The sequence below is a fragment of the Rhineura floridana genome, chromosome 8 (genome assembly GCF_030035675.1).
Source record: "Rhineura floridana isolate rRhiFlo1 chromosome 8, rRhiFlo1.hap2, whole genome shotgun sequence".
Classification (NCBI taxonomy): domain Eukaryota; kingdom Metazoa; phylum Chordata; class Lepidosauria; order Squamata; family Rhineuridae; genus Rhineura; species Rhineura floridana.
The window spans coordinates 23,034,083-23,052,131 of NC_084487.1; the positions used below are offsets into that span (position 1 = coordinate 23,034,083).

The 18,049-nt window shown below is 45.5% G+C and overlaps 1 protein-coding gene across 2 annotated transcripts; it reads right to left on the reverse strand.

Annotated features, from left to right (window-relative positions):
* Positions 1-1,148: 1,148 nt before the first annotated feature.
* PEX26 (peroxisomal biogenesis factor 26) lies at positions 1,149-10,959 on the reverse strand. 2 transcript variants are annotated; one of them, XM_061638553.1, is made up of 5 exons: positions 10,195-10,959; positions 9,529-9,669; positions 8,640-8,959; positions 6,572-6,718; positions 1,151-4,109 (listed from the first exon to the last, which is right to left on the reverse strand). In XM_061638553.1, exons 1-5 carry the CDS (start codon positions 10,422-10,424, stop codon positions 4,006-4,008), a joined length of 942 nt encoding a protein of 313 aa, XP_061494537.1. In that variant the 5' UTR covers positions 10,425-10,959; the 3' UTR covers positions 1,151-4,005. The 2 variants fall into 2 exon arrangements, with proteins under 2 accessions (XP_061494538.1, XP_061494537.1); XM_061638554.1 differs by lacking the exon at positions 9,529-9,669 and having other exon boundaries at positions 1,149-4,109.
* Positions 10,960-18,049: the final 7,090 nt, after the last annotated feature.

An 18,049-nucleotide genomic window follows, 5' to 3' on the forward strand; every position in this document is an offset into this window, starting at 1 on the left:
CATTCCAGTCCAGAAGATTATCCATGCCATTGATAACTTTATCTCTAGAATCTTCATTAATTTCTTCAGAGATAACATTGAGTTCCAAACAATAGATTTTATTTCTAAAGTCCATAGACTCCAAATCTTGTTCCTGTTCCACGTTTGTTCCAATCTCCGGGATCTCCTCTCTCACAGGGACCCCTGTTCCAGTCTCCAGGGTCTCCTCTCTCACAGGGACCCCTGTTCCAGTCTCCAGGGTCTCCTCTCTCACAAGGACCCCTATGTCTTTAATCTCCTGTGTCTCCAAACAATAAATTTTATTTCTAAAGTCCATAGACTCCAAATCTTTTTCCTGTTCCACGTTTGTTCCAATCTCCGGGGTCTCCTCTCTCACAGGGACCCCTTCCAGGGTCACCTCTCTCACAGGGACCCCTATATCTTTAATCTCCTGCTTCATTTTACTCAATTCAATTTTCAGCTCCTTACAACCCTGTCGCAGGTTTTGTTTCGTTATCTCAATCTCATCCATTATTTTCTGAAACATAGTTATTTCCAGCTTCTCAGCCACTTTCTTAATTGCCATTTTAAAAGAAAAATATAGGAAAACCACTTCTTATTTCAGCAACAATTGGGTTAATACTCCAAACTTGGTGACATCACAGTATAAACAGAGCAGACAGCCTTATCTCTCCATGTTTAAGTAAACAAAATGCAGTTCCCAGGATCGAAACAATTAATGGCGGTCGTCAGAAAACAGATTCGTCAAAATAAAATAGACCAAAAAGAGAGTAGTCTCAGACAATATAATATTCTTCAAAATAAAAATCTGGAATAGAAATCCCTCTTCTGTGTATATCTTTAGAATGCAAATCCAGGACAGCTTTTTGCAACAAAAACAGAGATAAGCTATTAATTAGTGAGTAGCAGAGAGAAGTTATGGCTCCCCAGTGAGATGTCAAAAACCGATCAATCTGGCAAATCTCTTTTAAACAGCAACAATTTAAGTCAAGTAAAAGAAAAATATAGAAAGAAGGGTGCTTGCCTGTTAGTGCGTTCTCTCTTAGAAGATAAGATGAACGTTCGCTTTTCCAGATAGAGCTTGTTGTTAAAAATCCGTCCCACCTTCGTCGGCTGGACCTCGTCCCATAAATTAATGAGATCTGGTCGTCCCAACAAAAATAGGCTTTGAGGTTAATCTCTTCGTTTCTCCCTACCCGGGAGAAGTTTAATCAGTCAAAAAAAGAAAAAATCTGACTGATATATCTGAATAAGCTTCTTTTGAGGCAGGAGCCCGTCTCAAAAGCAGGCACAGGCTAAGTCACCCTTCCCGGAAGTCGGACCTTACAGCAGCTTTTAATACAATTGACCATCCTTTTGGGGTGGTGCTAGGAGGCACCATTTTGCAGTGGCTCATCTCATTTTGGAAATAAGTCCTAGAACATGGTGTTAAGGGGTAACTGTTTGATTCCTAGGACTCTGACTTATGTCACAAAAGACTCCATGTTGTCCCATGTTATTTAACATCTGCATGAAACTGCTAGGAAAGGTTGTCCGGGGATTTGGAACAGCCTGTCACCAATTTGCTGTGGACACTCTATCTCTACATCTCATTTCCTTCTGAATCCAGGGAGGTATGGAGGTTCTGAACTGCAACCTAAGTGCAGTGAGGGTTGGATGTGGGCTAACAAGTGGAGTCTTTAAGCCGGACAAGACAGTGACACTTCTGGTCAGCAGGGAAAAACAGGCTTGTAGTCTGGGATGCTCCTGGCCCCAGACTTGTTCCTAGTAGTGGTGGATGATTGATCAGGAGCACCTTTGCACCAGCTTCTGCCAGTCCACCCTTTCGTGGACAAAGCCACTGTCACGTATACCTTGGTCACATTCAGATTAGATTACTGCAACACACACTATATGCTGCTTTTTAAAGCATGTAACTCTGGTTATGTTCAGTCTTCTCTGCCTACCAGTTTGTTTCCAGATACAATTCCAAGTGTTTGTTATTGCCTTTAAACCTCTTAACAATTTGGGATCAAGATAGGTAAAGAATTACTGTGATCCCAGGGAGGCTATCCACCCACACTGTGATTTTTATTAGAGGCCTAACTGTACCCTGAATCTTTGGGACGTGGAACAAAGTCACCTGGGCTGCAGTGCCTAGATTATGTAACTCCCTGCCTTGGATGTCCTGATTTTGTTTTGCTCCCATTCTCAAATGTGTTTGTTTGCTTGTTTAGGTCACAGCCACACCATATGCACACATGGCTTCCCACTAAGAATCTTGGGAACTGTAGTTTGTTAAGGGTGCTGGGAATTGTAGCTCTGTAAGGGGTAAACAAATCTATTTAATACATAAATCAATGTAACACAATTAAAAATAAACACAATCAGCCTTCAGCAGGGGCTCCAAAAATGCAGTTATCAAGGTATCTAGCTGTCAGTCCTTTCTAAGTGATAGGATGCTTTGGATTACAAAGCCACAAAATTCCAGCTTTCCATCTATTGTACAAGCGGCTGAGCAATCCCATCGGTGTAGTCAGGACACAGCAAATGACCTGCCCAGATATGCCTTACTACATTTTCAGCTAACCTTCCCTTGGCAGGAACAATAGGTGCATTCTACTGGATGATATAAGCCTGTGTGGGGAATCTGTGGCCCTCTAGATGTTACTGGACTACTACTCCCATCATCCCTGATCCTTGGCTATGCCGACTGGGACTGATGGGAACTGCAGCCCTACAATATCTGAAGGGCCAGAGGTTAGCCACCCCTGATATAAATAAGCCATAAATAGTCTTGTCATCTTCACCTTTAAAAACATTTATGTTAATATATGTTAAACAGGGGTGAGCAATGACTGCTTTAAAATATCTGTCTAAAAATCCATAGCATCTCTTGCAAGCTCCTTCAGAACTGAAAATGGGTCACCTTTATCAAGGCATTTTAAAGAAAACAACCAGCAAACATGCTGCTATAAGTCTTGCAGCAGTTCTTCAGATAAAGGCCTGCACATTCTCAAGGTGGCTTAGATGCCATTCATTTGGGAAGGGCCACAAAGGTTTCCCCCTTTAATTCCTAGTGAGAATCCTATGCCCTTTAACAGCTACGTGTAACACAGCAAATTAAGCACTTTACCCACCGCTTCATCTCCATGCCAAGAAAAGATCCAACTTCTGTTCCTCACACAGAGGTGTTACAGACAGGCACAAGGGTGTGTGTGTGTGTGTGTGTGATATCCCTAAAAGCAGCAGAACTCAAAATGGTGATTAGGAGCACCATGCTGTGCAGGAAGAGCTACATTACCAAAGCAAAGAGAGAAGTATCCTACCCACAACCTCTTTTTTCCCCCATGAGCAAAAGCACCCACGATTATTTAGAGAGACAATCTCAGCTCAGAACAGCCTGGCGGCAGTCGTACACCAGAAGAATCCATCATCCTTGATCAGTGGCCATGCTCACTGGGGCTGATGGGAAATGGTGTTCACCAACACCTGGAGGGCTGCAGCCAACAGCCACTCCCAGGGAGAAAACATTCAGTGTCACTGTTAGGAGGCAGGGTTGCATCAAAAGCAAAATGACTTGAAGAGCAGTCCTTTGACACCCTGATCCAAATATTTATTTGGAAGTAAGTTCCATGCATCTGACTGGGGAGGGGTTTGTTATATATGTATTTTAAGACTGTAATGTTTGGATTAGTTAGCCGCCTTGAGTTTCTTTTCCAAATTCAGCAAGATATAAGTATTAATAATAATAACAATAATAATAAATAGTAATAGAATGTACTCTTGAGGGTGTTTTCAGATTCCAATAGGAGGAGAATGATCCCATAACAACTTGGCTTGTAGAAAAATCAGCAGAAGCAGCAGTCATCAACAGAACAAATTCTTAATTCTTGAAGAAGGCTCCCACTGCACTGTGGGTGCTCTCCCAGCAGGTGCAGGGCGACTTTATTGGCTCATGAGTGGCTTCTCAATAGACCTCCAACAACCACTGTTTCACCATCATACAGAAGACAACAGAGCCAGTTAGTCTTGAATTGGAGGCCTGTAGTGTGGAGAAAATGCAGCCAACTGGGCTTGATGGAAAAGCCGGATTAGCCTGTTGAGGAAGGGTAGAGAAGCAGGAGATGCTGGAAAAGAGAACAGGAAGATGTTTACTTTCATTTATTTCCCCAACAATAACCAAATATTAGTCTCAAGAGTTCTCACACAACTAAAATGAACCACTGAGGTCAAATCCACACCATACATTCAAAGCACTCTTATACCATTTTAATAGTTATGGCTTACCCCCCAAAGAATCCTGGGAACTGTAGTTTATTAAGGATGCTGAGAGTTGTTAGCAGACCCCTCACAGAACTACAGTTCCCAGGATTCTTTTGGGTAAGTCATGACTATTAAAGTGGTATAAGAGTGCTTTAAATGTATGGTTTGGATATGACCTGACACAGTTGGAATGCCTGATATTAAAAGGTATTTCTAATGCCAGCCCCATCTTCAACTTCCCCACCCTAAATTTGCCCATCTGCAGCTATATCAATGGGCAGGAACGTCCAGAGTGTAAGTGCCACAATGCTGAAAGATCAATTCCTTATAAGTGCAGAGCAAACATTATGTGGCACTTGTAAAAGTGCCAGTTCCGCACATTGGAGTCAAATGGGCATATATGGGGTAAGGTGATCCTTCAAGCAAACTAGTTCCAAGATGTTAAGGGCTTTAGATACTAACAGTAGCACCTTGAATATGGCCCAGTAACAACGTGGCAGCCAATGCAGACCTCTGAGCAGAGGTATAATATGCTGACAGGGTCTCGCTCCTGTCAGCAGTCATGCTACAGCATGCTGTACTAACTAGTTTCTGGACCAAGTGCAAGGGAGGCACCTCATAAGAGTGCACTGCAGTAATCCAATGCAGTAACACTCAAATTTTCTGTGTTGGGTATCATTGGAACAAATATTCTGGAGCTGTACCTATCAACTAAAGTGGGCTGGTTCAGGCAGGGTAAGGTTAAAACAGTGAGGACACACTTTAAAGACTTAGTAATAAAGAAGAGCGGGGAACAGACAGACATTTTGCATTTTTTAAAAAAACCCTATCATTCATGGACATGAACTATATGATCAGCCAAATCATGTGATGCAGCTCTTGGGAGACCCTACCACTTGAAAGTGGGGGGGGGACACCACATGACTGAACGTTCACCCCCCATTGAAACAAAACTGCCAATGTAGAAACTGGCATTTCATGGAGAAGAGATTGCCTTCATCTCCCCAGTGTTTTCTTAGTGCAGGAAACCACTGAATTGCATGATTGGATTTTATGGTTTTTAATTGTGGTTAGACAGCTCAAGGCTATTTTGAAACATGTGGCAAGACAGAAATTAAATAAATAAATTAGGACAACATCTAAACCATGTAACTCTTCCACTTGTAGTTAAAAGTGGTACAATCCATTAAGAGCTCCACGTATGATTCTGCTGATCGTGTAATCGGGGCTCAGGTTTTGAAATGCATTAGGGGACAGTCAGCCTGAGAGGTGGGCCATGGTTTTGTTTGGGGAGGTCTCTTAGCCACAAACTTAGCATTTGGTCAGTTGCCTCAGCATGCTAGGAGAACAGAGGAGTGGTTAAGCATGTCTCAATCTCTATGCAGCTGTAAAAAGCGATACACAAGCAGGTGTGAATCACCCTAGATGCAAATGGAAAACAAGGCATGCACGCAGTCCTTCTGGGGTGACCCAAAAGAATACCCTGCATCCAACCTCTCTGAGACATTTTAGGAACATAGGAAGCTGGCCTTACGCTGAGTCAGACCACTGATCCATATAGCTCAGTATTATCCACACGGTCTGGCAGCAGCACTCCAGGGTTGCATGTCAGATTCTCTCCCAACCCTACCTGGAGATGATGCGGATTGAACCTGGAACCTTCTCTGCATGTAAAGCAGATGCTGTGACACTAAGCTAGGGCCCTTCCCTGAGACAGCTTACATCTTGGGCTCCGATTCTAGATTTTCTCCCCCGGCCCAGGCCTTCTCCCTCTTTGCTCCTGGACCTCAGTTCCATTTGGTGCCCTTGTGCTGCCCCACTTCAGATACTACAGTAGGGCCCCACTCATATGGCAGGTTCCGTTCCAGGTCCCCGCTGCAAAGCGCAAACCACCGGAAAGTGGGGCCCTACTCAGCTGTAGCTGATCATGTGATCAGCTGGAGCGCAGGGAGCTCCAGCCGCTGCACTCCAGCTGACAGCGACCAGCTGGAGCGCAGGAGTTCCCCACACTCCAGCTGATCAGCTGGAGCGCGGGGAGCTCGCGCTCCAGCTGGAGCATGGTGGCTGGAGCTCCCCGCACTGCAGCTGATCACCCCACTGGTGCCGCTGTATTAGTGGAAAGCAGAGCACCAACAAGCAGGGCCCTACTTGACTCTGGTACCAACAGCCTGTGCTGCTTGGACAGAACTCTACAAGCGATTCCCTAAATCCCAATCCTGGCCAAGCAGTACTGTGTCCCGGACAACCCCCAATTCCCCACCAATAGGCAAGAGGGGACAGGCAGTAATATCTGCATGCTTCTCTTCCCCCGCCCCGTCTCTCATACCTGGATCAAGTCTCACTACAATGAGACACAACATGAAAGCAGCCAAGAGGACCTTCTTGTAGGGGATGGAACAGGGGATTCCTGCCAGGGTTCCCAGCACTCTACCCAGCTGTGTCAATATGGTCAACACCTTTTGGGACACCGAATCTGCAAAACAAGGGGACGAAGTTACACCAGAGGAAGTGGTGAAGAGATACTACTCAAAATAAGCTTTTAAAGTCATTTCCAGACAAGTTCCTGTGAAAATAACTTTGTTTTTCTTAGAACCTTTCCAGACACAGGGGTTGTTAAGACTGCACAGCCATCACTGATGTCTTGTGGTTGATCCAGAAAATGCTCTTGCCCCCAGCAAGTACTTTATTTGTGCTAACTATAAAGCCCAGTGAAGTTGTCCATTTGTATGTCCCCTTCGCCAAACAGTTTCACTATGCTGTTTGAATCCTGGGAAATGGCAATGGTCTTACTGGGTGGCAGGATAATTATTTATTTGATTTTTCATGATATTTATAGCCTGCCTTTTTTCCAAGGAGCTCAAAGGGACATTCATGATTCTCCTCCACCTCCATTTTATCCTCACAACAACCCTGCGAGGTAATTAGCCTGAAAGATGGTGAGTGGCCCAAGGTCACTCAGTAATCCTTATAGCTGAGTGAGCATTTGAACCCTGGTCTCCTGGACCATAGTCCAATACTCTTACCATCACACACATTGTCTCCATTGCCTGGATTGTGCACAAGAATAAAGTTAGTTATGCAGTCCCCATAGGGACTACCTTCAAGTCAATCCTAACTTATGGCTACCCTATGAATAGGGATTTTATGGTAAGTGGTATTCAGAGGGGGTTTACCATTGCCTCCCTCTGAGGCTAGTCCTCCTCAGATGGCTAGGGCCTGCTCAGCTTGCCACAGCGGCACAAACCAGCCCCTTCCTTGTCCGCAACTGCCAGCTGGGGGGCAACTGGGCTCCTTGGGACTATGCAGCTTGCCCACGGCTGCACAGGTGGCAGGGGATGTAACCCCTGAGCCACTCACTGTGAGGGTGAACTTTAGCTGTCCCTTTACACCCTGGAGACACAAGCGGGGATTTGAACTCACAGACTCTGGACTCCCAGCCTGGCTCTCCTCCCCACTGTACTATACCAGCTCTGAGTCCCCATAAAATAACCACAGTGTCTACAAATGCTCCAGTAGGAAAAATAACATTTGATCCATCTCCAGAATTTTGCAGCCTGCCAGAATATCTCCTGCTTAAGCAGTTACAATTCTGTTTCCCAGAAAGAGGGATTGATTTTTAAGCCACACTGGGAACTGGAAGTCTGTGAGGGGAATAGGGGTCTCCTAGCAACTCTCAGCACCCTTAACAAACTTCAGTTCCCAGGATTCTTTGGGGAAGCCATGACTGTTTAAAGTGGCATCATAGTGCTTTATATTCACGGTGTGAATGTGCCCTAAGAGAACAAGCCAACCAAGCTCTAATACAGTGGTGAGAACCTTCAGCCCACAGGCCTAATTAGGTTCAGCAGGCCTCCCCATTTGGCCCAAGGTCATTTTTGCTAAGCCATGCCCACATATCCTACACCTGATATCATATATGGTATCAGGTATGAGGCATGTAAAGATGCATCATAGTGGGGTTTGTAGGCACTGTTGATTAGCTGTGCCTTTGCAAGCATAAGCTGATTGTCAGTATTGCTTACAAAGACACAACAGGCTTCTGCAAGCACCAACAATCAACTGATTGTCGGCACTTGCTTTCAAAGTCTGTTTGCAGGTGCGTTTTGATTGGCACTGACAGCACACTTTCTAAGGAGCTCACACAGCACCGATCAGCTGATAATCACTGAGAGCGAGCTCCTCTGCAGTTGTCACCGGTGGTCCTAATAGCATCAGGTGATTGACGGGTGGTTGCGCCCACCCGCCTGTCAGAGATATTCTAACAGATGTTGCTGAGGGAGCTACTTTGCAAGGCGTGCATGTGCACAAAATACTTCATTGCAGCATATAGGTATACTCAAGGCATCCACAGTTTTGGCTGCAGAATACATAAGATTGCTAAAAAGTAAGCCTACCCAGCTGTTGCTTCCACCCCATTTCTGAGTGCTCCTCAGGAATTCGGCCCTCCTCCTCCTCCTCGTTCTGCAGCCACTGAAGCTTCTTCTCCTTAATGCTCTCATGTGCCTCCACCTGTTGCTCCTTGCTCAATGCCTTACAGCCTCGGATTAGCTCCTCCGCCTCTGCAAAGTGTCCAAGTGGCAGCAGCACATGCAACAGGTGCAGTTGAACCAAGAGGCCATAGCTAGGCAGGTGCTGATTGGCTGAGCAACATAACCAGTCCCTGCTGACTTCTAGCATCACACGAGGTTCTTCCACTTTACCATGTAGGAGGATGCTAAGAGGGAAACATAACAATACCACCACTTTAATGTTATGACAGGAGGACACATTTGCATAGTATTTTTCTTATGCGTTCTCAAAGCGAGTGCAAAGGTGGGGAACCTCAGGCCCAGGGCCAAATGCAGCTCTTTTTATCTGGTTCAGTATCACCTACACTGACTGGCAGCAGCTCTCAAGGCTTTCCGGCAGATATCTCTCCCAATCCTACTGGGAGATGCCAGAGACTGAACCTGGGACCTCCTGCGTGCAAAGCAGATGATCTGCCCTTGAGCACAGCCTTGTCCCAGGACTCTGTCCAGACCGCACCTCCTCCCCAGACACAGGAGGTGTCACAGGACTGAATACATCACCATACAAAAAAAAAAATCCATACACATAGAAAGCTAGCATGTCTGGGGAAAGGCTAGGCTACAATTTTTCCTTCTCCCCAATATCTATCTTTCTGCGTGGAGGGAAATGTTTTGTATGGAAGAGCATTCAGCTATGTGAGCCCCTGCCTGCAGGCTGAAGTGGTACAGGTTTACCACCCCATCACAACAGCATATATAGAAGAGGGGAACCCACCACAGCTCCAGAATTTTGGAAGGCCAACGTTCAGGATCATGGTAATACTGAAGGATCCAAGGGAGGGCTTCTCTCCATCGGTTCATCTCAGCCAAGGCCTGGATACCCACAACGCATAAGGAACATTTCAGTTCTTCAGAGCTGGTTCAGCAAAGAGATGCACCAATTTTTTATTTTTTTAAGTATTTCTTTGCCTCACTCTGTTGCCAAAAAATGCATCCAGAGTGCCACACAAAGATCAGTAATAAGACTGTAAGCCTGAGGCCAGGGACTCTCTAAAACACAACACAAAAGGAAAAGGATTTGGGAGGGAGAAGGGGACAAAAAGCAGACATGGGCTCCAGTTCTTAGTTACATTTTTTAAATAACAGCCAGCCTGAATGAGAGCAGTTCAAGGAGTGAGGGAGCCAAAATTTTCTGGTCTCAGCAAAGCCAATGGGAGTGGCCGGCTCTTTTCCCTCCCTCTGCTGTATCTTGGTAAAATTATAACCTTTGTGTGGGGGGGTGAGAGAGAAACTGCTCTCCTCTGCCATGTGCACTTAACAAGTACTGAAGTGCACAGGAAATAAAGCTATATGTTTAAAATCCCCTATAGCAGAGCAACATCAATTCCTCTCTCTTCCCAGTTCTCCTCCTACCCCCACCCCAATTAAATTCAACACATACTTGTCCGTGTCTTCACTCTCAGGCTCTCCAGTGAGGCTCTGGCAGCCCCTCTCACACCTGTCCAGGGCAGCAGCAAAGTCCCTGTGCATCACCAGCAGATCTGTAGCTTCCTCCACGAAAACAGCTGCTTGGGACGCCACTGGAGACACAGACGGGGGCTCGCTGCTTCTTAAAAGGCTCCCTGCCTCGCCGATTCCAGCAAACGCCACGGACAAATCATTCCTCATCATCCTTAGAGGGCAGTCCCAAGACTAGCTACTCCAGCTCAGTTGTCCTATAGGCCTGTGAACAAATTAGCGCCTTGCCCGAGAACAGCTGCACAGGACACAATGTTATCCTCATTCGCTGTGGGTTGTTGTTTGTGTATTATTTGTTAGCCCACTAACTGTCCTTCCCCCTTCAGAGATAGGAGATTTCCCTTTGCAGTCAGACACCGTACAAATCTATCACGTTACGGTTCTCACGCTCGTAACGAGGGTGCATATCCGGCGCAGCATGGGCTTTGTAGACTATAAAACTAACACAGTGCAGAACCAGCTAGGAAGCAAAGACCATCTTCCTATACACCCTGCACATAAACGACAAAAACGCGATAGCCCCCCAACTACTGTCTTATCTGGCTAGCTGCAAAACAGACGTATTCCTTGGCGCGCGCAATCACTCTTGCAATAAAGCATAATGGGAACTGTAGTTTTGTGTGCGCCAGAGGGAAGAGAAGTCAACACAGGACACGGTGACTGTGTAAGTCCGCACTACAACACCCAGAAAGCAGTTCGTTACAGGAAGTAATGTGGACAAAATATGGAGAAACCGATTGGTTCCCATTTGGAAAGGGTGTGAGACGGGTGTATTTTATCACCCTATTTGTTCAATGTATACTCAGATCATGTAATACGGAAAGCAGGATTGGACCAAGATGAAGGAGGTGTGAAAATTGGAGGGAGAAATATGTTGAACGCGTCTGGTAGGATACGTAGTGAACACAGGAGACAGAGGTCTAATGCTCTAAATATGTTTACTTCGTTCTTTAGGCATTATACATTCCGACAGCGATTCATACACAAAACAACTCCAAGCCATTCCCCCCCACAAAACCGACTTAACGTTCGTTCCGATTTATAGCCCTGTGGGTTTTTTTTTTCCTCTGGGGATTAGCGGCTGCAGCTGTGTGCGTGTTGTAATACGAGGCTTGTTATCTCCCTGGCTCTATTTCTGCTTGGTTTAACTCTTTCCTTACCGGTTTTTTTTCTTTCCTTGTGAAGCAAACCGCTGGCTCTGGTTCTGCCAACAGCTCCCCACTTTGATTCACAAGCATATATAACAAACATATACATATATATATACATTACAGTACATCGTTCAGAACACTCTGTTCTCGTTTAAATCATTCCTAGTTCACTTATGAGTAGCTGGAATCTTTCCTCAGGCAGTGGTTTAGTAAAAACGTCTGCCACCATTTTGTTGGTTTCACAATAGGCCAAGTGGATTAGTCCTTGTTTAACGCTGTCACGCACATGATGAAAACGTACACTAATATGCTTTGTCCGTTTTGTATGTGCTTCTGACAGCGCAAGCTGTATACATTCCTGATTGTCTTCGAAGACAGTATGTGGTTTATTTACAGGCAGTTGCGCATCTTTGCACAGCTGGTCAAACCAATCTAGTTCAGAACACGCCAGCGATAGGCTTGTATATTCCGCTTCTGTACTCGATAATGCTACTATGCTTTGTTTCATACTGTGCCATGTCACAGTGGAACCGTTATACATTATGACTATACCTGAGGTGGACTTTCGAGTGGTTGGATCTGATGCGTGGTCTGCATCTGTGTAACAGACTAGACCTCCATTTTTATTTATTTATTTATTTATTTAATTCAATTTCTATACGGCCATAGCAAGCTCTCTGGGTGGTGCACATCAAGTAAAAACACAGCAAATACAATTTAAAAAAACGACCTGGTCATCAGATTACAATTTAACTGTCTGTTAGAACATTAAGTACAAAATACTAAAATATTAAAAAATGTTAAAAAATGTTAAAATGCCTGGGCAAAGAGGAAGGTTTTCACCTGGCGCCGAAAGGATAGTAGTGTAGGCGCCAGGCGAACCTCGTCAGGAAGGGTGTTCCAAAGTTTGGGGGCCACCACCGAGAAGGCCCTCTTTCTTGTAATCGCCTTCCGGGCGTCTCTATGAGTAGGCACCCGGAGGGCATTCGCTGTTGAGCGCAGTGTACGGGTAGGTTCATATCGGGAGAGACGTTTCATCAGGTATTGCGGGCCCGTGCCGTGTAAGGCTTTATAGGTTAAAACCAGCACTTTGAATCGGGCCCGGAAACATATAGGCAGCCAGTGCAAGCGGGCCAGAATCGGTGTTATGTGCTCCGACCACTTGGTCCCAGTTATTAATCTGGCTGCTGCATTCTGCACGAGCTGCAGTTTCCGAACCATCTTCAAGGGCAGCCCCACGTATAGTGCATTGCAATAGTCCAATTTCGAGGTTACCAGAGCATGAACAACTGAAGTAAGATGTTAAAAAATGTTAAAATGCCTGGGCAAAGAGGAAGGTTTTCACCTGGCGCCGAAAGGATAGTAGTGTAGGCGCCAGGCGAACCTCGTCAGGAAGGGTGTTCCAAAGTTCAGGGGCCACCACCCTGTCCAGATATGGGCGTAGCTGGGCCACCAGCCTAAGTTGGTAAAAAGCACTCCGTGCCACCGAGGCCACCTGCGCCTCAAGCGACAAGGACGGGTCCAAAAGGACTCCCAAGCTGCGCACCTGCTCCTTCAGGGAGAGTGTAACCTCATCCAGAACAGGTCGAACATCCATCATCTGGTCAGGGGATCCATTCACTAACAGCATCTCAGTCTTGTCTGGATTGAGCTTCAATTTGTTCGCTCTCATCCAGTCCATTATCGCGGCCAAGCATCGGTTTAGCACCTTGACGGCCTCACCTGAAGAAGATGAAAAGGAGAAGTAGAGCTGCGTATCATCAGCGTATTGATGCGAACGCACTCCAAAACTCCTGATGACAGCACCCAGCGGCTTCATATAGATGTTAAAGAGCATGGGGGACAGAACTGATCCCTGCGGAACTCCATATTGGAGCGCCCAGGGCGTCGAGTAGTGCTCCCCAAGCACTACTTTCTGGAGACGACCTGCTAGATAGGAGCGGAACCACTGCCAAGCAGTACCTCCAACTCCCAAATCCACAAGCCTCTCCAGAAGGATACCATGGTCGATGGTATCAAAAGCCGCTGAGAGATCAAGGAGCATCAACAGGGTTACACTCCCTCTGTCTTTCTCCTGACAAAGGTCATCATACAGGGCGACCAAGGCCGTCTCTGTGCCAAAACCGGGCTGGAAACCCGATTGAAATGGATCCAGATAATCGGTCTCATCCAAGAGAGCCTGGAGCTGGGATGCAACCACCCTTTCCAGAACCTTGCCCAGGAATGGCACATTTGCTACCGGCCTGTAGTTATTCAAATTTTCAAGGTCCAGGGAAGATTTCTTCAAAAGTGGTCTCACCACTGCCGCCTTAAGGCAGTTCGGGACCACCCCCTCACATAGAGAGGCATTAATCACTTCCCTGGCCCAGCCGGCAGTGCCATCCCTGCTAGCTTTTATTAGCCAAGAGGGGCAAGGATCTAATACAGAGGTGGTTGCACGCACCTGTCCAAGCACCTTGTCCACGTCCTCAAGCTGCACCGATTGAAACTCATCCAACAAAACATGACCAGACTGTGCTCCAGAGACCTCATTTGGTTCAATTGCTGTAACATTAGAGTCTAAGTCCTGACGGATGCAAGAGATTTTATTCTGGAAGTGCTTGGCAAATTCGTCACAGCGTGCTTTAGAAGGTTCAATCACGTCCTTAGGGGCAGAGTGTAAAAGCCCCTTGACAGTTTGAAAAAGCTCCGCCAGACGGGAGATAGAAAATTGAATAGAGGCAGTGATGTGTTGTTTCTTTGCTGCCTGCACTGCCCCAAAATACGTCTTGTTATAGGCACTCACCAGTGCAGAGTTGCATTCGTCAGGAGTCCGCCTCCATCTGCACTCAAGCCGTCTCCTATATTGTTTCATCGCCCTCAGCTCCGGAGTATACCATGGAGCTGTATGAGCTCTACAAAGGAGAGGGCGCACAGGAGCGATCATGTCAGCTGCCCGGGTCATTTCCGCATTCCACAGATCGACCAGGGTATCGACATGAGCACCAGCCTTATCAGCCGGAAAACTCCCCAGAACTTTTTGAAAACCATCAGGATCCAGCAGCCTCCGGGGGCGGACCATCTTAATAGGTCCCCCACCCTTGCAGAGGGGGAAGGTTGTCGCGAGTCTAAACCTCAACAAGCAGTGATCTGTCCATGACAAAGGAGCTGATGTAAGGCTCCCTATATACAGATCACTATCATCATGTCCCATAGCAAAAATCAGGTCCAGAGTGTGTCCTGCCACATCCTTTTCAGATGACAGGGTTAACCGTTTTCTTATTGAACCTTGTAAGTATCGTAACACTCTTTTCATTCCTGTCCATTCCCTTTGGGTTGGACATTCTACTTTCCTACTGAGGATGCTCACGGCGTTACATATATCTGGCCGTGTTGTTTTGGCAAGGTACAGTAGTTGGCCAATAATGCGTCTATATTTGTGTGGGTCACTAGGAACAGTACTATGTTCCTTCTGGAACTCCACAGCCATTGGTGTTTTTGCAGGCTTACAGCCTGCCATGCCATGTTCGCTAAGCAGTTGCTTATTTTGTTTTCTTGGTGTAGATAGAAACTGCCATCAGCATGTCTATAGATTTCCATGCCTAGGTATTGTGTTACCGGTCCTAGGCGTTTTATGTCAACGTGGCATTCCAATTGGTTGCCGAACGTTGCTTCCTGTGTTTCATTCGCACACACATATAAAATATCGTCTACGAAGACTAAACAATAGTTAAATGAATCACCTTCATCTTTTACATATAGGCATGAGTCAGCTGTACCTCGTTTGTAACCCATGTCTTGTAGCACGTCGTTAAGTTTTGTGTTCCAACATTTAGCGCTTTGTTTTAAACCATACAATGATCTATGCAGTCTATATACTCGCCCTGTGTCATCATTAAACCCTTTAGGTTGTTCCATATAAATGACATCAGCTAGTTCTCCATACAGGAATGCCGTGTTAATGTCATAGTGGAACACCAATTGCTGATTTATGGCAGCTACTTTTAAGATCAGTCTGACTGTCTCATGCTGTATTACCGGTGCGAAGACAGTATCATAATCTTCACCATATTTCTGTAGAAATCCTTTTGCCACCAATCACGCTCTATATCTGAGTACTTCACTTGTACTGGTTCTTTTTATTTTATATACCCATTTGCATCCTATAGCCTTTTTATCAGGTGGGAGTTCCTCCATTACCCATGTGTTATTTTTTATCATGGCATTCATTTCTTCTTGCATGGCCAAAGTCCATTTCTCAATTTCTGTACTAGGTAGCTCTTTCATCTCTTCATAAGTGACGGGCTCTGCCCTTTGGTCTTTTGAGGTTACCACGGACACTGTGAATCTGTCCGGTGGTTTACCTAGATTAGTCCTTTGTGATCTTCGGGGCTCTATTTGTTGGTCTACCTGCTGTTCTTCTATACTAATTTCTGAGGTGCTCTTTTCTCCGCTGCGAATAGCTGAGTCTACTCCAGTATCTTCCTGCTTAATTAGTGCAGGTTGACATAATTCTCCTACCTCGAGGTGTTGCTGCGGTGTTTTTATGTCTTCCTGAGGAGCTACACATTCCAAATCAACCACATCTTTTCTTTCAATAGTCTCCCATGTTTTGTCATTTGCATATACATTTCTGCTTAATACAACCCGTTGCTTACTTGGTACCCACACTCTATATGCTGCACTTTGATATCCTATAATGTACTCTTTTAGTGCCCTTGGGGCTAATTTACCTTTCCTTTGGGCTTTGGGAATGTGTGTCCAGCAGGGCGTACCAAAAGCTCATATATGATTCAATTTTGGCTTATAGCCATAGAGCTTTTCATAGAGTGTGCACTGCACTGCGCTCGCATATAACCTATTTTGCACATAGTTGGCGTAAATAAGACTTTCTCTCCAAAAACCCGACGGCAAAGAGGAGTCATATAACATGGCACGTGACATGTCTTGAAGATATCTGTTTCGGCGTTCAGCCAAACCATTTTGAAAAGGTGAAAAAGGAGCTGTCAGGGTATGTTTTATCCCTTTTTCTGTTAAGAAAACTTGCAGCCCTTTTGACAAAAATTCACCTCCATGGTCGGAGTACAGTTGCGTCACTTTGCTATCGAATTTATTTTCAACCCATTTGATGAAATGTTTAATGTGTGATTCTGCTTCCGCTTTATGCGTGAGCAGATACACAAAACCAAACCTAGTGAATGCGTCTACGAGTATTAAATAAAACCTGGCGCCGCCCTTTGACTTCCGGAATGGACCGGCTAAATCCATGTGGAGTAGTTCAAATTCTCTAGAAACCTTAATGTCACATCTTTTTTGTATAGGTGCCATTATTGATTTATGTTCTTTGCAGATATCACAGTCCACATATGTAGTACAGCGTTGAAAGCTTACATCAATGCTGTGTTTGGGCATTTCTTGCAGAGTTGCAGAACTAGCATGCCCTAATCGTCTATGATACATATGGATACATCCATTGTGAGATGGCCTGTTCATCATAACGTTTACTATGCTCTCAGGGTTCTGCCTTATCACGTATAGGGAGTTTTCTAGGGTTCCCTTGGCGGTCATCTTGCCCTGTTTACTTATTTCACATGTACCTTTTGAGAATGTTACATCGTATCCCATCTTGTTCAATTTTATAACAGACATTATGTTATTCTCAAGTTGCGGCACGTATAATACATTTGTTAACAGAGTACTGATACAGGTCATATACAATGTTCCCCGTCCCTTTACCTCTCTTTTCGTGCCGTCTGCAAAGGTTACATGTTCACATACAGGGGAAAGTGTTCGAAACTTTGTCTTTTCTTTTGCAAGAAAGTGGGTTGCGCCTGAATCAATAACCCACAGCGTTTCGTCCTGAAGTCCAGCTTTGTTCACATTTGCCTGCACAACACGCACTGAGTATTGTCCTTTCTTATAATTATCTTTTGTCGCTGGACAGCGTTTACATAGATGTTTATCCGAACCACATTTGAAACATTTTCTTACAGCATATACTTTTGTTCTTTCGTCTATCTGCGCTGCGCTGCCGGTGACTTGCTTCTGTCCTCTCTCTCGCCTTCTTTCCCATTCCTGGATGAGTTTCCCCAACACGTATTCCACAGTAAGATTATTATCATCCATAGTTTCTAAAGCACATACCAACGCATCCCAGGAGTCATGTAACGTAGAGAGGATCAAGTACACCTGTTGCTGAGGTGAATAAGTAACATCCCTCTCCTGCAATTCTGCAAACAGGCTGCTTAACGTTTGCAAGTGTTCATGCATGGAGCCGCCTTCCTTGAGACGTGTCTGGAACAGCTTCCTCGCAATCCGTACCTTGCTTCCTGCTGTTTTCCGCACATGTACGTCTCGAAGGGCTTGCCATACTGTTTTAGCAGTGTGCTGGTTTCGTACGTAAAGAAGCTGGCTATCCTGCAGTCCCAAAATCACACAGGCTTTAGCCTTCTCGTCCAGACGTAGCCATTCCTCTGAGGGTGGGTCTGTGGGGGGATTCCTTTCAATGACACACTAAAGTCCCTCTCGGCGTAAATACATTTCCATCCGGACTTTCCAGCTGGCATAGTTGGGAGTCATGGAGCCGCTCTAGGGGCAACAATGCTGGATACGACGACATCATTGCCTCTTACCGCATCCTCACCATCT

What these genes read in the sequence shown, in the direction of transcription:
- PEX26 (XM_061638553.1), bottom strand. Translation starts at nt 10,424, where the DNA reads ATGATGAGGAATGATTTGTCCGTGGCGTTTGCTGGAATCGGCGAGGCA. An exon ending in GAGAGTGAAGACACGGACAA is followed by an intron (nt 9,670 to 10,194) that starts GTATGTGTTGAA and finishes TTGCTGAACCAG; the next exon opens with CTCTGAAGAACTGAAATGTT. An exon ending in GGGGTGGAAGCAACAGCTGG is followed by an intron (nt 6,719 to 8,639) that starts GTAGGCTTACTT and finishes CTTGTTTTGCAG; the next exon opens with ATTCGGTGTCCCAAAAGGTG.